General features: G+C 43.6%; 1 protein-coding gene across 4 annotated transcripts in view; it reads right to left on the bottom strand.

Annotated features, from left to right (window-relative positions):
• Positions 1–21,725, bottom strand: part of CHD6 (chromodomain helicase DNA binding protein 6) — a 206,628-nt gene that overhangs the window by 5,418 nt on the left and 179,485 nt on the right. For 3 of the 4 annotated variants that reach the window (XM_058433279.1, XM_032143088.2, XM_058433280.1), the window contains 9 exons: positions 18,491–18,551; positions 17,592–17,808; positions 15,915–16,123; positions 12,936–14,507; positions 9,627–9,778; positions 9,024–9,230; positions 7,625–8,077; positions 5,763–5,954; positions 4,629–4,748 (listed from right to left, as the gene is read on the bottom strand). In XM_058433279.1, coding sequence (XP_058289262.1) covers positions 4,629–4,748; positions 5,763–5,954; positions 7,625–8,077; positions 9,024–9,230; positions 9,627–9,778; positions 12,936–14,507; positions 15,915–16,123; positions 17,592–17,808; positions 18,491–18,551 — 3,183 coding nt within the window. Of the gene's footprint in view, positions 1–4,628; positions 4,749–5,762; positions 5,955–7,067; positions 7,421–7,624; positions 8,078–9,023; positions 9,231–9,626; positions 9,779–12,935; positions 14,508–15,914; positions 16,124–17,591; positions 17,809–18,490; positions 18,552–21,725 lie in introns of those variants that run through there. The other variant, XM_058433281.1, reaches the window with a different exon arrangement.

Raw genomic sequence — 21,725 nt, 5'->3', positions numbered from 1 at the left:
CCGGGAAATAAGCAAATCCTTAGAAGACCCACCAGATTTTTATTTAAGGGGCAGCTGTAACCTTAGTTGGTGGCACTGGTTTCAGGTTCTCACGGGCTGTAAGGACACATGTGTGTGGTGGGTCCCAAATGAGCGGCAGCTGGACTGTGTTGGTTCCCACACTAGTGGGCACTTAGCAGCGAGGGGAATGGCTGTCAGAGGCAGCAGGGAAGGCGGTGGTGATAAGAGGATGAGCAGCAGAAGAGTGTGAGACGCCGTGAAGGAAGCACTGATCATGTGTCAGGCACTGTACGAAGGGCTCCAGCAGCATCTCAACAAATCAGTCAATCAGCCCTGTGGAGTCAGTACTATCACCATGCCTGCTTTACAGAGAATTTACAGATTCATAGATGTGTGAAAACGTGCATATCCGAATGCTTCTGAGTCCCCAGAAATATTTTTTGAACTTCTACACCTGTCCTTCAGTTTCCCAAGAATATTAAAAAAAAAAAAACAACCCAGTTCATCATAGACAAAAAAGCTTTATGATGGCAACTTTAAGAAAATTCTTCTCAAAAAGCCTTGGTTTGCATCACAGAGCTGGAAGAAATCCCTGAAACTGTTATATTTAGTCCCCTTCGTTTTCACAAGTGGGGTGGTGGGGGTGGGGGTAGGCAGGGTACAGTTTGGTCAGGGACAGAGCAGGTAAGAACACAGGCCCTGTGGTTCCCAGCCCAGGCCTCTTTCCACAGCACACCACACCCTCTCTTCTTCCCAGCATGACCTGCCACTTGCAATTTGCTAGGCTGGAAACTGCCCACTCTGGCTCTAGGGAGGATCACTGGTGAAGCAATTCCTGGCTGGTTCCTGTTTCTAAAGAGAGACAGTAGGACTTGATGGATCAGGGCCAGGCTAAAAGGATAATTTCTCACCAGTCTGTCTTGAGCTCATCAATGCAAATCACCTCATTCTGGGTCAGCCACTCTGTCTACACAGCACAGTCTCAGGCCCTTGCTAGCATGGCACCACAGCCCAGGGCGCTTCAGCCAGGGTAACCACAACTTGACCACATACCTTTCTGAGCCCTCTTCCTGCAGCCTACCTACAACCGAGAGGCAGAGAAAGATGCTGGGGAGTGTCTTTCCTTTACATCCACAGATGTGCCCTCATAACTCTCCAGAGAGAGGGGGCATATTCCACCTCAGAGGTCTTTCTGTTAGGAAGAAAACAAGCCCAGCACTTGATGAATGGTGCCTCCTTCTTGTTTTCAAGCAATCTGCTATAAATCAGATCTTCTTCAACATGCTTTGAGACCCTCCTCAGGGCGTCTAGGACCAGCCTATGCCCCAAAGGACCTCTGGCCACCTTGGCCCTGGCCCAGTAAGTGCAAGTAGCACTCTCAGGATCTGGGATGTCAAAAGCATCCTTTCCCTGCCCTTGCTGAGAACCATGGGTGTAGAGAGAATGGTGGGTCCTTTCAGAAATGAGAACTTGCTTAGAAGGCACAAGCGGATCTTTCTTCCCCTCTAGATGTGGAGAATAGCAGCAGAAAGGCCCTGAGGATAAAGAGAATGCTCTTAATTTGCAGCAGAGCAAGAGCGCTGGCAAAGGAAGTCAGCTTTAACCATGTCCTGTGGAGGAGTCACCCCAGCCACCAGCTGCTGCCCACTCCAGTCAGATGCCCCTCCCAGCAGCGCGGCGACCACACACAGCGGCCAGGCAGGCTTTGGCAGCTCTCCCTCCCGGTAATTATACCCTGGGAGCAAACCTGCTTCCCCTTCCAGGAAAGGCCTGCGGAGGGGGGCAAAGAGAACAAGGAAAAGGAGCTTCCTTATGTTCAAGCACACTGGAGGCAAATCTGCTTTCTATCTAATTACACAGGCATTCCAGCCCAAGAACATCCTCATCAATGCGTGGTGGCATTATTCCAACTCTAAAACTTAACTCTGGGAGGAGTTAAGAGAAGGTGGTGACCAGAACTTCCTTTCTCCTCCAAAGGTTAGTACATTCATCCAACAAATGTATGCCGGGTGAAAAGAGACCTAACGACAAAATGCGATGTGTGGCTCTCCATTTAAAAATCCTAAAACCAAACCAAAACACAACCACAACCAGCTTGACAAAATGCGACGTGTGGCTCTTCACTTAAAAATCCTAAAACCAAACCAAAACAACAACAACCAGCTCTAAAAGACATTTTTGGGATAACTGGTGGAATCTGAATATAGACTAGATAACAAGTATTATTAATATGCACGTGTAATAAGGGCAATAATTATGCAGGAAAATGTTCTTTATGAGATGCATGCTAAAGTATTTAGGGGTGATATGTCATGTCTGCAATTTACTGTCAAATGGCCCAGCAAAACCTCAAAACTATACACATATAGGTAAAACCAATATATACATATGTAACTTACATATATAAACTATATTAAGTACATGTGTGTGTATACATATATTTAATGAGTAACCACTATGTACTGGGCATTAAAAATTGAATCCCACAACCTTCCATGCAGCCTGCACTATGATAATTCTGTAGACACCACCCGTCCAAACCACAGCACATATGGCAGAAGGGCCATGTGAGCTCGAAGGAAGGGAGGAGGAGTTCCTTGTGAGATTTAAATCTATTTCTAAAAAGAGGGGTAGGGTTTCTGCTATAAATGTTTCAAATTACTATGTTGAAATCCTGTGCCCCAAGGTGATGGTAATAGGATGCGGGGGGTTTAGAGCAGTGATTAGGTCAGAATGGAATTAGTGACCTTATGAGAGCTGGCTGTCCCTTCCTCCATGCGAGGGCACAGTGAGAAGACACTGGTCTGGATGATGTGGTATGGGGCCTCACCAGATACCCAATCTGCCAGTGCCTTGACCTATCAGTGCCTTGACCTTGGACACTTGGGTCTCCAGAACTGTGAGAAATAAATTTCTGTTGCTTATAAGCCCCCCAGTATTCTGTTACGGTAGTCTGAATGGACTAAGTTTCTATGGCAAAGAAAAAGGGTACAGTGTACGCTAGAAGGCCCTGTCTCAAGAGGAGCTGCAGGAGATACACGGGTGCCCCTATTGGGAAGGCTGAGCTGCCCAAGGTCTCCTTCTTGCCTTATTGCAGGAAAAGGGCCTCCGAAGCAGGGAGTGTGTTTATTTAATAAAGGAGGCTAACATCTCTGGGAAGAGGCTGGCTTGCAAGAATAGCTTAGAAATGGGTTTTCTGGCAAAGGGTCAGCATCTGTAGGGAGGGATGAACACTAATTTCCAAGGAACATGAGGGAAACGGTTAGACATGGAGAAAGAAACGAGCAAGCCAAGGGGGAACTACGTGGCTCTTCCTGACACATCTCTAAAGCAAGAGCTCAGAGACTACAACAAAGCAAGAACCGGAGATCTTCCCTTGATGGCGTATCTGAGACACCGTGGGCCGAGACAAAAGGAGAAGGTGGGAGGCAGTGTGAAGGGCTGAGGAAAGACAGAGGGGACACAAACAAAGGTGAACCAGCTCGTACTGCTCAAGCAAGTGGAAGAAGGTGGGGGAACAATCCTAAGAAAAGGGTGGAAGGGACATTTTCTGAGACTAAAGCAAGAGGGGAAAAAAGGGCAGCTTCTCCAACGTGACAAACTGTCTAGGACCCAAGTCTCCCCCAAAGGGGCTGTGGTAGCAGATGGAGATGAGCAACGGCTACTGGTGGAGCTACTAGACCAGCGGTAATCCAGGTGACAAACTCTGGAACAAGTTCCCTGAGAACATTAAACGCCAAACTCTTTCTGCACGACGAGGAAATGACTAGGGTGGGCGGTCTTTTGGAGCTATAAAAAGAAATCACATTCAAGCAATCCCACCGAGAAGGGAATTCCTACTCCAGGAAAGATGTAGCTGGCAGAGTACTTAAGAGAAGGCATTCAGGAAAGCTTGAGTTTATGGAACAACCTGGGAAAGGCAAAAGTCCCCACGAGGATCTTCAGAAGCTCCCTATTCGGGCAGAAAGTGCTTTTAGGAGGCTAAAAGCACATTTATGTATAATTTGCCCAAGCGCAACACATTTTCAAGTTGAAATGTTGTTACCGCCCCCTAGAGGTTATGACTTTTGTAGTCCAAATTTGTACTCATCTGTAAACTATAATTAACTTGGATTAGTTACACTAGAAGTATTCTGCAGAAGTCTTTGAAGTCCCTTCCAGTGTCATGATGCTATAATAGGAAAAGGGTAGTGCTTAGAGGCAGCTGTTTTTCATTGCCAGTGAGGCTGGACCAGGAAGAAATGTCTTAAATGGTAGCCATAAAAACCTAAATTAGGAAATGAAAACTTCCAATAACGAATTTTGTTCACTGACAAAGGTTAAAATTTCTTCCCCTCGTAACTCTACAAATAGGAGAAACAAAACACAAACCCAAGCTTTGGCAATGATTTAACAAACAATTCTGTAGGTGAGGGTTGAAAACAAATGACCACTGGGAGTCACAGAGTGCTCAAAAATGCCACAGCACCATTTCTTGCTGCTAATCAACTTCCTGTGCTGGCTTCCAGTCCTCTTGAAAGATGTCTCCCAGTGAACCCCTTCCCAGCTGGGGCTTTCTCTCAAGTGTATAAGGCACGGCTCAACCAGGATGCTCCTCTTGGCCCCCACACTCACGTGGCCTTCCTTACCCTCAGTCCTGGCTCCTTGGGGACGGCAGGAACCCTCTCTTCCCCGCTCAGAGAGCTGATGTCTAATTTTCCAGGTTCTTTACAGCGTGGCCTCCTCTGCTTTGGTTTGTCTGAAAAATTCTAGGATGAAAACGGAGACCAACATTACAAAACATGCTATCCCAGATTCTTCTGATGAGGCTGATGCTTTTCAACTGGTTTTGCTATTGTTCTCATCAATGGCTGTCTGCATAGGAGCTGGCCACGTTAAACTAAGGAAATAGCCACCTGGCCTCACCTAGGCTTTCTCTCCTGAAGCACCAGTGTTCCTACAGTAAGCTGGAAAACAGGCTGTGTGGGCCCCCGGCTCTCCAGACTAGAACACCTGAGCCAATTCACCAGGCTGCCAGGGCCCTGTTAATCCCTGGCCTTTTCCTCTTGATCATTTCCTTGGATTTTATCATCACTGCTACTTGCCTGGCTGGTTTCGCCTGTCTCTGGAGGGTGCACATCTGTGAATGTGTTCTCCTCTTCCTGTGTGCTCTCTACCTACGTATCTTATTAGTTAGGTGCACCCAGGACAAAGACAGTGGTGGGGGGTAGAAGAGCAAGTGAGAAGAGAAAAACCAAAAAAGACATCCGTGCTCAAGAGTCCTCTCCTAAAAATGTCTAGTCTGAGGGACTTAGGACAAAGGCAGTAAGATGACTTGAAGGGAATGTCCTAAAGCAGAGCAACCATAAAACTAAGGACAGACCGTCCCCTGATCACCACAGATGGAAAGTATTAACTTGAAAATAATTCAAAGGAACATTTTCATAGGTGGCAGAGTTTACGCAACCTAAAGATTTCTCTATGAGCTTATGATACTGTGTGGCAATTTTTGTGGGGACAGGGGACAAGTTCTGTCCTCTTAGGATTTTGCATGTCTACTTTTTGGCATAGTATTTTGAGATGGGCTATCATTTCTATTACTGGAGAATTGAATCAAAATTTAAACTTAAAAACAAAAGTCCTTTAACATGATGTTGTCAGCTGAGAGATTTCTCCCAAACAGCTCCCAACTTCCTGGTTGCCCTCAGCATGCTTTCATCAAAAATAGCAACAAGTCAGCAGGAAGTAAACAGTGATCTCAGGCAGCACCAACAAACACTTACTGCCCCAAAGCCAGGAACTTCTAAGGAGTAGTCAGCCTGCTGCCTCAGCCAGTCAAGCAGACTCTTGCTGGGAACAGATTTCTCGGCTTGGCTGCTGGCTGCTGTGGCTGGCTCGGGAGCCGAGGTGGCAGGCCCTGGCCCCTCAGGGTGTATGGTGCTCAAGGTGGCCTGCCCTGGGTCTTCATGGACTTCCTGGATGAAGGAAAAACGAATATGTATAATCACGACAGAATGAAAATTAGTTTCTAAACAAAGAAAACATGTAAGGTGTTATTTGAATCACTCCATCTATTTCCACCCTGATATTACTCAGCTGGGGTGCCTGAATTAGAACCCTACACACACCACTGACCCACGCCCGCATAAACTGTTGCAAGTGATTTGGTGTTCCCTTCACCTGAGCACTCCTCGCCCGCTCTTGTCCACTTGGTACACTTTAACTCCATCCTGACTGCCGGATTCAGTTTTCCTCCTCTGTCACCACTGCCCACTGTCCCAGGCAGCACTCACTGCTCCAGCTCCTGTCCCCACAGCACTTGGTTCCTAGCTCTCTCACATAAAGAAAATGCCATACCACCATTTACGCATCCTCTGTAGTTTGAATGCCTGTCTTACCTCTGTTTTACTAATGCCTATAATGGGGTCTATAACAATGACAATGCTAAAAAAGTGTTTGCATTAATAAATTTAAAAAATACTCTGACGACAAGGGGGAAAATTTTTATTGGTCATTCCATTGGAATTCTATGATCATTATAGAAAAACTATGGTGTTGCACATCTAAAAAAGGTAACAAACTTCTTAAAAGCTTGCAGGATTGAGCAGGGAAAGAACGTGTCACTTCAGCTTCCTAAATTACTTTGAAAGTCTAAGAGGAAGACATAACCCAAGCAATATGGCTTAGTAGTGAAGTTCTCAGCCAATAGAGAACAAGGTCCTTGGTTTGGTTTCCTGCTTTGTCACTTACTAGCTGGATAATTTTGGGGAAATTATTTAATGCTTTAAAGCCTTATTTTCCTCACCTATAAAATGGGAATAACAAAGCCCATCTTCAGAGTGGTTGTGAGAAACAAACAAGATAATCCTGTAAAGCCCTGAACATGGTAAGCAGTAGGCACTCAATAAGTACTAGCTATTATTATTGCTTTTAAAATAAGAAAACATAAAATGTGATTCCTGTTTTGGAGCTCAAAATCCAGTAAATGGGAAAACCCAAAAAACAACACGAAGCATTAAACAAAGCATAAAAGGGATCTCTCTTGGCCAGGTATACAGTTTCTGACCTTTTCTGTTGTTTGCAAATGATTTCCTTTGAGTTTGGAACAAACTGTCTTAGCATGATCTCCGTGAATCTTCAACCCTCCGTGGTAGATGCTGTTGCCCCACTTTACACAGGAGCAAAGTGAGGCTCAGTTGTAGCCCAATGTCACCCAGTAAGTCAAGCAGAAGAGCCAGGATCACATTCAGGTAGCCCTGACTCCTGTTCTTTCTCCCATACCCCAGTCTTGGAGAGCCTCACTACCCCGGAGAAAAGCCGCTGCACACTCAACCCTGCCATCTTGCTCTGCCGTGCCGTCAACAGTGGCTCTTCTGAAACCCTGGAGGAGCGGGGTTGTTCCTATTTGAAATGGCAAGACCTCCTGGCTCATTTCTCCAGGCTGTAAGCAGATTAAGCGCCATTAATGAGTTAGTAACTATCTAGTTCTACAGAGGATGGAGGGCATCTTATAATGAGAGAAAATAAAGCAGGACAACTGAAATAGAGATAAAAGATCCACAAATTATTTTGTCCCTGAGGAGGAAGGGTTTGTTTCTCAGTGTAGAAAGGTAAATGTTTTTAATCTAATGACCTCAGTACCCACCAAGATTCCCGCCTGAAGTGTCTGCTCCTTCAAAAAGATGAGGTCCATCCCTCCTTCAACATGTTTCCGCCTCCCTCTCCGCCTCCTCGTGGCTGCGTCATCTCTTCTGAGGCTTCCATTGACAATCTGTCCAGTCACAGGATGGATCAGGCCAGCTTGCAGAATCCCAGACAAGTCCATGCCAAGGGCTCCCTGAAGTGAACTGATAGCCCCAATCTTAGGGGTGCTGGCGCTCACTGGGAAAGGGGATGTGGCTCCTGGGGACCCCTCTGATGAGCAGGAGAGGTCCATAGCTGACTCCCCATGCCAGCCATTGAGGATGATAGGGGTGTGTCCGTGGGTGGCAGAGAACTGCTCCAGGCCCCGAGACTGTGCATCCCTCTCCGCCTCGAACTCATAGGGGCGCCTGTGCTTTTGTTCATCCTTTGTGAATACTGGAGCTAAGAAGCTCTCCTGTGAACACACAAACAGCAAGAGAGGTCTGAATGCCACACAAGTGGCTGAATGCTAGCTCTTTCTCCAGGCCTGATTTCCCTAGGCCTCATATTATTTCCAATCATCTTTTTAGGAGTTCTTCTAACTCGGGCCTCCTCAAACCTGAACAGCTGTTAAAATGCATATTCTACTTCAGTGGGTCTGAGGTAGAGCCTGAGAGTCTGCTTTTTTAACAGGTTTCCAGGTAATACTAAAGCTGCTATGCTAGTCCATGAACTACATTTGGTGTTGCAAGATGATAACTCAGAAATGCTCAACCTCACCTGTGCATCAGAATCACCTGGGAAGTTTAAAACAGCCCAGTACCCAGGATACACTCCAGACCGATTAAATCAGCATCATTAGCTTGTCAAGGTCTCCGGCTGATTTCAATGTGCAATTAAGCATGAGAACCAGCATGTTAATAATGTATCTCAAAACTCATCACCCCACCAAAACGCTCACTCCTGCCTTGATTTCCCTAATTTCTATCAGCTTCCATTGTTAGCTCAGTTCTCTAAGGGTCGACCACACTGTTCCATTCATGCTTCCCTTTCCTTATATATTTATTAGTCATGGAGTCATCTTTGTCAGTTCCCCCCTATCTTTGTATCCACTCTCAACCAACTGGGGTCTAGAACCTCTCTTTATCAATTTCCTGCTTGGCCCCCCTAGCCAAGCTATATTCCACTCCAGGTGAGCTGCAAACCCCTGCTTTCATCATGCCTTCTCTTGCTCAAATACTTTTACTAGCTCTCCACTACATACAGGATAAAGTCTAAATTCCCCAATCAACACTAATGACTTGGCAAAAAAAAAACCCCTATCCACTCAGTAAATACTTGCTGAATGAATGAACTCAACTGAGACGTGGAACACGCCCACCATTCTTTGTTTTGTGGTCTCTCCATTCTTGCCGGCTCACCTTCTGGATCTGGGCTGCCAATGCTGCGCCGTTGCTGAAGCTGTGTTCTGCTGCTTCCGGCTCTGAGAGGCTGGTTCGAGAACTAGCACTGCTGGTTAATACCGGGGTGGGCAGTGTGCCTGAAGGCTCATACTGCTGGCTGGAGGGCCACTTCCCCTTTAACACCACGTGGCAGATATTATCTAGGCGGTTAATTATCACGCGGTCCTAGAAAAAAGGATAAAGCTCTGATGAATAAGGATCGAGTTACCTAAATTCACAAAATCCTTTGAGATCAAGGGTCAAGCTTTTCACCAGAAGGAGTCGATAAGAAAAGAGCACACCCAAACATACTCACTTTATAAGCCTTAAAATAAAAATCATAAAAAAAAGATTTTTATTTTAAAGCTATGGTACTATAAATATGAGGACAATTTGACACCATCTTACAGTCGAATTAGTTAAGCGCATGTATCTTTAATGTTCAAATGCTACATAACTAATACCTTTTAAAGGTATTAAACATGTCTGAGTTTCTTGTTCAGAACTATTTCTAAAAGGGTTAAAAAAAATAATTCAAAGCTGAGAATGGTCTGGGGGTGGGAAACGCAAGCTCTGGGGTACCTTTGGCCACTCAGAGAAGGAATAGAGAGTTTTCTCCTGTAGCAGCTGAGCAATAGTGGGAGCTCGAGCCTCCTGTAGCTCATCCCCAATGTCTCCTGTGATGCCCGACGTTGAGCTCTTGCTCTCCTCTTCAGAGTACTTCCCTGGATAATCTAGGAAGAGGTTAAAAAATTCATCAGGCACTTAATTGTAGTAGTGAGATACTAGTGATCTGAGAGATTAGGATATCCTCATCTTTTCCTTTTTAAATTAGCTCATTCTGTGCTAATTTATTTTAAATGGAATATTAATTATGATATCTTCTATTTCCAGGAGAACTGTATCAGTTAAGCCATAAAAGCAAATCCTGCTCTGGGGATCCCAAGGCAAGTCTTCTAGTGAGCATTTGCATCCACATCCCAACACAAGAAAAGAAAAGAGAAAGGAAATTTTTCTTGTGTATCCAAGAGTGAAAGGAGATGACTAACCACAAAGAGGCTTCTCACTTAGTGTAGTGGTCAAGGGAAAGCTGAACATTCTAACACTTTGAGATCTTTGAAAGGACAGTCTATGAAATGGAACACGGCAAGATGGTGATTAATATGAGAAAGGATGAAAGTCATGAAGCTTACAACAAAGGTAAGACAGACCTGATTCATGTAAAAAAGATGCCAAGAAACTCAGAACATTTCAATTACTTCTCTCACGGGAAGAAATGGACACGTAACTTGTTCTTTCAAGCTTCAGTAATGGTGAAAGTTTATCATGGATAGATGTGAATGGATCTTCAAAGATCCACTTACAGGAAATGAACAGAAAATGGCAAAACACCTAAGGCAGGAAAAGTTGTTGACCTCTTTCTTGGTTAAATGACAAGGAGCATCCATCCTTTGAAATGTGGATATTTCACTTCTGAACGTGCAACAAGTCTCCTAGGGAGCTGCAGCGACCTGACCATGAAAAACAGGGCCTTGCTAGCCCTGGTGGACTCAGGATAAGCCAGACAGATACGGCCCAGGTCCTCAAGGTTCTTACCGTCCTATGAGGGAAGACAGCCAGGAAAGAGGTGACAATAAAGGAGCAACTAAAATTATAAGCTGTGATAAGTGCTATCAAGGGAAAGAAACAAGGTGCCATGATAGGGAACAAGAGGGAAAAACCTACTCAAGTAGGTTGTTAGAGAGTCTCTTGGAGGAGGAACTCCCATGAAGACGAGGAGGCAACAGGGAAGGGTATTGTGGACATGCTGAGGACCTAAGTGAGGGCCAGGAGGAAAGTACAAAGATGAGGCTAGAGGGGTGGAACTCATCTAGAACACGCTGAGTCCTGCAGGCCAGGATAGAAAATTTAGATTTTATTCTAGATTCAATGGGGGACCACCACTGAAAGGTTTTAAGCAGAGGAGTTGAATTTCAGTTTTTTTTAAAAGCAAAATCATGTGAGAGAGAAAACCTGGAAAAAGCCAGGAGACCTGGGGGCTGGCCCCGACAGGTGTACCAATTAATTACTGCTCCTTCAGGATTGTAGATTTCTAGTCTCAAAAGCAAGGCTAATCCTCTCTGCCCTACCTATCCCACACCTCATGTGTGTGGAGGATCCCTTCCAGGGTCTGCAAAAGCACTTTTAAAAGCATCAGTGAAAGAGACTCCCACCCACGCGTGCACATGATGCTCACCAAAGCTTATTAAGGTCACTGCTCCCTCTACTGACTTAGCAAGGCTGACGCTGCCATCAAAGGACACCAGTTCAGGAACATTAATTTCTCCTCTAAACCATACTTATCTTTACCTTGTACTCACTTGACTGCCTGGCTTTCCAAGGACTGATAATTTAGTTATTTTTACCCTCAACAGGGTTCAAAAAGCAATGTGGGTTTTATAATTCAACACGTGGCAGCAATGCTTCATGGCCTGCTGTGAGGAGGATCAGGCATAGTTGTAGACTGGCTCCTTCTGGATTGGCTGGGGTTACAATTCTATCAAGCTACTTTCAATTTGGCTTCTTGGTTTTTATCTTAGCTAGTGTGTAAATTTTAATTTGGGTTCAGACTCTTCCCAAGAGTTCTGAATAACTAAAACCAAGACGAGGAGTTTAAAAATAAAAAGCTAGATAACTTGAGGCTGGGTGCAGTGGCTCACGTCTGTAATCCCAGCACTTTGGGAGGCTGAGGCAAGTGGATTGCTTGAAGCCAGAAGTTCAAGACCAGCCTGGCCAACATGGTGAAACTCTGTGTGTACTAAAAATACAAAAATTAGTTGGACGTGGTGGCACACACCTGTAATCCCAGCTTGGGATGTTGAACCCAGGAGGCAGAGGTTGCAGTGAGCTGAGATCGTGCCACTGCACTCCAGCCTGGGTGACAGAGCAAGACTGTCTCAAAAAAAAAAAAAAAAAAAAGCTAGAAAAAGCTAGATAACTTGAGGGACTTAGCTTAGCTCCTCTCTTTCCCTCTTTAACATAAAATCAGTGCCCCATAAAGGGACGACGTGTCTGTCTACACCCCTCAGCACCACAGTGGACCAGGCATGAAGGGAGTTGCTTTTGGTTTTTTGTTCACCCTAATAGGCCTTCTTGGATCTGAAAAAAATTAAAACTACAGCTAACAATCATTTTGTTGCTGTTGTTCCTCAGGATCCCTGATACAGTCACTATATGTCTATTCTTGCAAAGCCCATAGAATCTCAGGGTCACCTAGATTCTTAACATTTTGTAATTCCTTCTGGCTTAAACCCTTATCTAAGATTTCCCTACAGGATCAGATCTATTTTCTTCATTGTTGTAAACTTTTTATTTCTGTTGAGTTATTGAAAGGAATCTAAACCAAATGCACTGACCTTAAGCCACACAGTTTTGACAATGACATGAATAAATGGCTTTTTTGCTCACCTTAACAAAGATCAAATTTATTTGTATTTTTGTTCAGTTCCTGAAAAATTAACTGCCCCTATATTAAACTGCAAGTTCCTAACATCCCAAGGCTGTTCCACTTTAGCCAGTTTGAAGCACCTTATCTAGGGGAAGAACAAACTATTTCCCCTTAACGCCATACATAGCATCTATTGAATGAAAACACACAAGCCCCTGCCCAAATTATATGAGTGAGGTAGTCAAAGTGCTATGATTGTCTATGATCTTCTTCAATTTTCTACAACATGACCACAGCTACTAAGCTACTCGAATTTTCAGTCCAAGGCCTATGCTCTTTGGTGAGGGTAGGCAGGTCTGTTTCAGAAGCTGTAAAAATATGAAGCACTCTCTCCCCTAAAACCCAAACCCCCGTCATGTGTGAACTAGTTTATCCAAAATACCACAAGATCCTACATACTGTACCTTGACTATGGCAGTTTCCGTCTCTATCATAATCATCTTTATTCTCAAAATCCATGTCTTCTGATTTGAGCTCACTTCCTTCGAGAGGATATGTGGGGAAAACTTTTTGCCCCTCTGCACTTTCTTTCCAAGGTTCTTTTAAAAGCTCATGCTTCACTTTAAACGGCTCTGATGGAATAGCAGTGGGTTCACCCTCCATGGTGATAGTATTGGTTTTACTTTTGAACAGATCTGGGATATAAGCCTTGGGTTTCTCGATTTCAAATTCATCATTCTCGAGGCCATGCATCCACCTCTCCATGTGTTTGCAGTGGCACTGACAGGCTGCTGGAGGGGGGAAAGCCCTCTGTAGTCCAGGAGTCTGGTTTGCCACCTCTAAGCTTCCTTTCTGGGTTTCATCTGCATGGAAGCCTTGGTTCTTTTCCCTTGAGATGTCAGTAGTGGGCTCCGTGAGATGCAATACCTCTGGCCTTTCCCCCATGCCTACTGCCATGGCTAAGTTTTCCTCCTCGTTTTCCTCCTCTTCCTCCTCATCACTGTGGTTCTGACTCAAAATCAATTTACTTTCTAAGCTTTTGTTTTCCAATAAATCAATTAATTGCTGATCTGATGACAGGTTTCTTTTGGAGTCACAGACACTAAGACTGCACATATCTACAAACCCACTTTCATTTCCTGGATTCAAGGAAGGGGAAGCTAAACACTTGGCTTCCAGCTGGCCGATGCTTTCAGGTCTCTGTCCTGCCTCACTGCAGCAGAGCTCCCCTTCCTTTGAAATAGACATCAACAAATGTTTTCCATTTTTGATGTTTGCTTGAGCTACTCCTCCTGCTTCTAAGCTACCCATAAAAGTGGGGCCGGAAGCTATTTCTGCCTCATGGCCACCAGGCTGGCAGTTCCCATCTTTGCTTATTGAGATGGTAATAACATCTTTTCTAGATTCTGTATTGGTACTTGGGCTCTCCCGAAAAGAGCCTGGTTCTTGGCTGAGCACCTTCTTACCATACATCATGCTCTCCAAGGACTCAGGCAGCAGACTTTCATCATGGTTGATGGAAATGACATCCTGAACTTTAGAAATAAAGTTTTCACATGTCATATCAGGCAGGCTGAGATGATCATCTCTGTTTTCTACTTTCACTAGATTCTCAGGTTCATTTTCAAGGGACTCTGAAGTCCTACTCATTTGAGTAAATGTAAGAGATTCATATAACTTGGAGTTGGTCTGGTAAAGGCAACAGAGATTTCCTGGTGCCTGGGTGTCAGATCTTTTATGCTGGGCATAGTTTCTATAGGCATCCAGGAAGGACAGCTGGGGGTCGTTCATGATGTAACAGTCAGTGCGGTTCAGCCCGTGTTTGGCAGTGCCGATGAGCAGGTCTCGATCATGCTTCCCACACTCCCACCAGACTGGGAGGTAGAGGCTGGGCCTGCACAGCTGGAGGCGTTCATGCAGCTGAGGGCACTTGAGCACTTGCTCTCGGACTTTCCGTAACAGTTCAATGCGGTACAGAGTTCTTGCAGCACGTTCCTCAGTAATGGGTTCAACGTAGATGGTGGTATCCGGGGGACCTGGAGAGAAAGGGAAATAAAGCCTATCACTGAAGGTGGCCTCAGACACTCCCTGCCCACCTGAGCCCCTGCATCTTTGGTCTTGGAGTTTAGCTCCCTGGCTCCTCAGCATGGCAGTTTTAGGTGTGTGAGCCCTTGCCAAAACAGGAAACTGAAAAAGAATGGAAGGCTTTTATGAAACAAGGACAGACCCAAGGGGTGTGAAAGAAGAGCATAAAAATTCCAGTTCTGAAAATAGTATTAGTTTCCTTTAAATAAGCATGTACTAGGCCAGACATAGTATAGTAGTAGTTCACGCCTGTAATCCCAGCACTTTGAGAGGCAGAGGCTAGGAGGATCGCTTAAGGCCAGGAGTTCAAGATCAGTCCGGGCAACAAAGTGAGACCCCACCCCCCACGTCTACAAAAAAATAAAAAAAATTATCTGGGCATGGTAGCATGTGCCTATAGTCTGGCTGCTTGGAAGGCTGAGGCAAGAGGATCTGGGAGCCCAGGAGTTTGAGGTTACAGTGAGCTGTGATCATGCCACTGTACTCTACACTAGGTACTTTATACATGTTTCTTAGTTCTCATGAAAATCCCACCATACCATCATCATACCTGTCCTATTTCAAGGATAAGGAAATTGGCTCAGATAAACTACCTTGCTCCACGTGACAGAACCAGGATTTAAATCCAGGTTTTGTCAGTGTGACTCCAAGGTCCACATCTTTCCAATATATTCAGCTCCCTGGCTTGGATGACAACACTTTAGCCCTGCCATATAGGAGGCAAAGGCTGGTATGTCTTGTGCATGCTGCCATCAGCCCTGAACCCACACTGAGTAGGCTCAATGTTTGCTTTAGCTTTCCTAAAATATAGTCCCATGGTCCAGAGGAACTCCATCTATAAATACGAGGCTAAAGGGAGGCCCGAAGGAAGCTGTTGCAAGTGCCAACCAAGAAGACATTTTTCAAAAGGGTTCTCTATTGGATCAGGGGATATTTAAATGACAGCCACTTACTTTCTATAGTTACAAGTCGACATGTGAGGAAATACTTAAAGTTACTAAGATTTAATCTAAGGAAGGTGCAAAGTTCAGAGTAGAATAAATCTGAACATGACTTAAAACCATGACTTTAAAAAAACCCTATACTTTGGAGAAAGTGGTTAGTAGTCTTTCAATATTTCTGTGATGTTTTAAGCTGAATTTCGACTTTCACTGAAGTTACATCATTTTGGGAGAGAGATTTTATTTTATGAAGTGGACCCAATTAGAAGTTTATGAATTTCTAAAAGCCACTTATCTTAACCTAAATTCCTCATGTAGACTCTAGTTTTTATAGGTATACCTAAAGTAATTCTGCAATTTGAAAATCAGAATGTTCTTTCCTTGTATCATCTGACAATATACTGATAGTTTCCTCACCGCCATCTTTCCATGTGGGTAGACGACAGACGTTCCGGCACATGGCCACAAAACTATAAAAATACTGTTCCAGGCTCTCATCTGACTTCTTGTCCAAACGGGAAATGATGCGGAACTGTGTCCAGTCAAAGGTTTTCTTTTCTTGATCGTAAACAACACCAAAGGAAGACACTGTTCTATAGAAGTCTGCTTGTTCTCTCCTAGTCCACCTTGAGATTTAATCAGAAAGGAAGAGTGAGCTCTTTCTTCTTTTTTTAAAGCCAGTAACTGCTTAATGAGAGCCCATAAAGTCAAGAAACGAGGCAGAGCTGGTTTGTCTCTTTTATTATTTTTATTTAAGTTAAACTGGGTTGACGGGCTTATAATGAAAACAGCCTATTATCCTACTCCCAAAGAGGTAATCACTTCCACATCTTTCAGCTCTTTCTTCTGGTATTCACCTCCCTATTTCTAAACCAGGTATACACTTGCTATCTCTTGATTCATCAATTTTAGGAATCACCTAGTTAACTTCTGCCTGTAGAAGATGAAGATTTAAAAAATACTATATATGCTTAAATATCTAGCCTTATTTTTTTTACCCGTATGGCAATATAGAAGCAGAGAATCATGGAGGGATGTTCCAGACCATTAAATTCAACCTCCTCATCTTACTGGTGTCCCGAAGGGAAGTGACTACTTGGGTGACACAACCCCTGCCTCCCCATCTCATATTGCTTTTCTTTGTAGTTTTATGTAGGTAGGTTGTCCATGACAATTACCTTCTCTGGGACACAAAGGTCCTCTAGTCTTTATATCCTATACGAGTAAGTCAATGACTTAAGGGAGGTGGATAATTATATGCCACCATAGCCTTTAAGAGGGGCTCCTGGGCAGGGTGCTCTCCAATCCAGAGGGAGTCTAGCTAGGCATGGGGGTAACAGGGTGAGGGGTTAGAGAAAGAGTGAGAAGCAGGGAAGAAGTGGCTCTGGTTCTTCTCTTTAGGGATGTGCGAGAAGGAAGAAATATATTCCCTGAACTATCAAATTTCGTAAGTCAGGAGTATAGAGAAGTAATTAAATTTGTTATGCAGTCTTCTTTTAATTCATGGGATGTTTCATCAGAAGGACAGAGAGATATGACTCAAGGAATTGCAGCTTCGTTGATACCTTCTGGTGGCATCATTCCTAGCCTATGCTGGCCTTCTGTAAGCCTTTTAGAGCTTAATTCTCAGATGGGCAAGTCACTGTTGGTAATTTATTCCTTCCTTCTGGGCTTGTATTTTACGGTATTTATTGCCCTGGAAGGCTTGATAAGGATTTAGCTATAATAAGACAGCTTCAATGCACACTGTTCCCTTTGTTACTAAAAGCATTAGGGGGTCTGAAATGGTCTGACACATTCCATCGTGGTGTTTCTAAACCACATCCCCAGAGACTAGGGTTTAACTTAGGCAAGAGTGTCAAGTTAGAAAATCATAAAAATCTGGAAACTGTAAAGACAGGATGTTCCTAGACCTCATCAGACTCCTGTCACCATGACACCATCACAACTGAAGGCTGAATGTAATGAATTCTGGAGATAACCTAACTTCACATGAGAACAGAAATATAGTCGCCCTCCAAGCTACCAGCTTTACCTTTTGAAAACTTTACCCAGTGGGTGGCTGAGCATGCCCCTTTGGCCACTGGCTTTTACCTCTTTTGGGCTTCCTTGTTGATGAGGTCCATTTCTGAGGTTCTCCTGAACATCTCTTCCTGAACCCAATATCCTTGGTTACCTGGTCCCAGAATTTCAGGCCGGCATAGTTCCTTGCGGTTGCAGCGCTGGTAAACAGTGACCAGACGTCTAAGACGAGCTGTGAGGGCGGAGGAAACTGGCCAGGGCGATTTGTCTGGGTCGGAGCCATCCTGGGCTTCAAACATCAGTGAGGATATTAGTATTTACAAACAGAACTAAAACAGGAGTGACTGTCTTTTGGTTTTGTTTAAATAAAAACAAAGCTGACTCAATAACTTACTCAAAGTTTTAATAATAAGTTTTAATAATTGGCCCAGGAGCAACGCATGGCTGGAAGGGCTGCAATTTTGCCTTAGATGCAGCTTATGTTGTGGTCAATTCTGTTATCTCTCAAACACAGAAGTGCCTTTTTGTGGTGGCAGAAGTTATGTGAAGACCTTGCTCTAAAGCACAGGAATGAGCAGATCCTTTGTGGCCTGGGCCTTCCACTTACCAAAGCTCCTGTCATGTCTGAATTCAGAAAATTCAAAAACCAAACCAAACTAAACCAACCCCCGCAATCTTTCTTTAAAAAAAAAAAAATCGGTGTCATCGCAATTCGTTTTTACCTCTCAGACCCTATTCTAACTTAAGATGTTAACATTTACTTCACATTCAAATTTTAATGCCAGGTAGAGGAAGCCAGAGCCATACTAAAGCTCCATGTGTGACTCCAGGGGAGTTTGATGAAGGTCAAACTTACGTGGCTTTTTAAAAGAGCCTCTTTAAAAAACTACATATTAATTACATATAAACTCCACGATAATTAACAAACTAAGACCTTACTTTCCTATGCCTTCAGAAGGACATAGTCTCACCTGCCCGGCTGTCATCCTTCTTTTCGCCAAAAACGCCATCACCTCCATCACTGGAACTCTCCTAGGGGTAAATAAAGCCATCCCATCAGCAAAACTGCAGCTTAGAAGAAACCAGCTTAGAGTCTTGAAACGGAAAGAGTAAGCATCACGCATAAGAGATGTCCCCTGCCCACGAACAACTCAGACCAAGATAGGACCTGATAAAGCTTACTTCTGTACAATCTTAAAAGAGCCAGAAAGCAGTTTATTTAAAATAAGTTTTTTTTTCTTTTCCTGGAACCATGTGGAATGCTTCTGCCTGTAGAGAATCGGCCTGAGCAATGATGAACTGGCACGCTCTCGCTGGCAATTACATTTTACAAGTACTATTTTAGTTGTGAATTTAAATATTTGCCTTACCATCGTCACTTGCAATTTAATACTGTCATTTCATTTCACAAAGGTTGTGCCTGCATTTCTGTTCTTTTGCTGTGAAAAAGTGTCACGCTCGTGTTCATTATGGTTAGCTTACTTCACAGCAACAGACACTATTTTCATAAAACACTACTGCTCCAGACATGAAACCTGATGGTGCAAAACTCCAGGAATTTAAAATTAAAATCATGACTTGAGCTCTAAGTGAATCTGGAGTAATATCACAAGCACTGAGCTTGCCCAAGCTGGTGTATGTGTCAAACCGGCTTTAATGGATTCCTTTGCAAACCCTTCTTGGTCTCAGGAATGGAACTTTAAAAACTCCTTATATATAATTCAGGTGGGAATCTGAGGGGTAACAGAAGTGACTGTGCTATTTTTCAACTGGACTCTAATTTCAACACTAAAACTTACCATATTTTGACTAGCATCTTTTGACCTGAATGACAGTACAGAACAACCTCAGGATTCAAGACTTTGCTATTTTAGAGCACAGGGTCAGAGAGAAGGGTCAGCAACTGTGGCCTGCAGACTTTCTGTGTGGCCCTCAAGCTAAGAATGGTTCTTACGTTTTTAAAGGGTGAAAAAAAGGGAAGAAGAATATGCAACAGAAGCCATATATGGCCTTCTAGCCCAAGATATTTACTATCTGGTCCTTTACTTGCTACTTCCTGGAATACACAACACGTGTATTATGTTACTGGTAGACCAGTAACCTAGTATGGTAGGAATAGAGACACCCACGACTGCCAACAGTGAAAATTCAAAATGCTCTTTTGGGCCCCTGATACGACGCAAAGAACAGGAGCCCATTTTCTGAAGAATTTCTCTCTTACGCAGAACAGTGATAACAGCTAATATTACGGAGAACTATGTGTTAAGTATTGCACAAAACCTTTTACGTGGCTCATCTCACTCAGTTATCAGCACTGTCTCATGAGATAAAAACCATTACTATGCTCATTTTACAGATGCAGAAAACAAGCCCTAGAAATGTTCAGTAACTTGCCCAAGGTCACACAGCTGGCAAGTGGCAGAGCTGGGATTCAAACACAGGTAATCTGATTTGAGAGCCAACACTTTCAACTATCAAGCTGTCTAAAAAAGGACAAGAGAGTCTTACATGAAAATTTGTTTTGAGAGTGAAAACATTTATAACAGAAGTGGGGAACACTAGCTAATCTCCTTTGCCTGGGCCAGAATTGTCTCCTGTTGTCTAATGTTAATGAAGAGTGAAAACCCAGGGCTGATCTACTGTACCATTCTGAAGTGGCAGTTAAATATACCATCTTATCTTATCTTATACTACCATTTAGGCAGTTAAAAAAACAACCTACTATGCCTTATATAATTTCCTGCCAGAGAGAACCTTTTAAATATCCCCACGGTATCTGTGAAGATACTTTGAATGCTGAAACGTATAAGTGTAGTACTTCCAGCTGAGAAATGTTCTACAGTCTACACAACACGGGTGGCAGGCCCCAGAGCTACCATGTTCCTTCTTGCCACATAGTGGTGGCTGACATGGACATCATCATACCCCAAGTCCATGACAACAGGCTCCCAGCTTGGTGTGAGGCAGGCATACAGCAAATGCTAGCTTCCCTTCCAGTCCACCTAGTAATTTCTGTTGGTACAGTTAGTAAACATGAATAGTTTTAGGCAAAACTTTCAAGTAAGGAAAGCTTTTAGTATTCATAGTATTTTCCTTTTCCTGTCCTCTCTTGAAGGTACTTCCTCTCTCTAGAAATGACAGAATGAAGACCTAGTTTATTAGTAGCTCAAGTGAAAAAGATGTCAGACTTTTAGTTAATAATCCGTTTAATGTGAGTGTGTGAGGTGCTGTAGCAGTGACAGTTCTGAGCATGCAGAGGCCCTGCATCTGAACTATGTAGTCTAATGTGTGCTACCTCAATTTCTGCTTACATAATTAACTTGAAAGAAATGTTCATCTTCGAAGAGGTATGAATCAATCATCTCACAGAGCAGGGCCCCAGAGTGCTGACAAGAATGTCAACAACAAAGCACACGGATTGGTTACAATATGCAATTTCTCCATCTTGAGGACACACGTGGTTTGGAGTCCTATGATCCACAGCTCTCTGGCCTTGGGCAAGTTGTTTTGATCTCTCTCAAGCTCATTTCTTCTTTTGCAAAATGGAGAATGGCATAAACTTCAGGTGGAAAGTAGATATACCTCAAATGCCATTAACACAATATTCAAGGATTTTATTATGGAAAGATTGCAGAATGTAGAAAAAGAAGAGGGCAGGGGAGATACCACTCTTGTGTCCCCTGGCTGTATGACTTTTTTGCAGCTGATTAAAACTGAGCTCCCTCATCTCTACAATGGGCGTAAGAATAATGCCTAACAGATGGGGAAATATGCTTTGTAAGTGTGAAAGTATACACAAATACTAGTATTTGAGTTCACAGAACCCTCAAACTCCTAACTCACAAGAAGAGGGTGTTTGTTCAGTTCCTAATTAAACTTTTTGTACAATGGAATTTGGCCATTTTAGGCATTAAATTTTCCTGCAAGTTCTTGGCCATGACTTCATCCTTTTATGCACTGACCTCATGGTTCAGAGAGCACCTGAGATGTCACAGCCACCTATGGTAGGAACTGCGGCACAGCACGGACACGCATGCTTTTGACAGCAAAACTACAATAATGAAAATTGTGCTGTTACTTATTGCTATTTCTGTTAAAAGACGTGTTACTCTCCCCACATACTGGCTGTGATAGAGAAAGATTTTATTTACAATTCCAGGCTCCAGACCATTCCAACCCAAATATACTTTCAGATTAACTGCTTTA

The sequence above is a fragment of the Hylobates moloch genome, unplaced genomic scaffold (genome assembly GCF_009828535.3).
Source record: "Hylobates moloch isolate HMO894 unplaced genomic scaffold, HMol_V3 SCAFFOLD_21, whole genome shotgun sequence".
In the NCBI taxonomy this organism is placed as follows: Eukaryota; Metazoa; Chordata; class Mammalia; order Primates; family Hylobatidae; genus Hylobates; species Hylobates moloch.
Note: the sequence above shows the minus strand (reverse complement) of the source record. Positions and strands in the feature narration are given on the sequence as shown.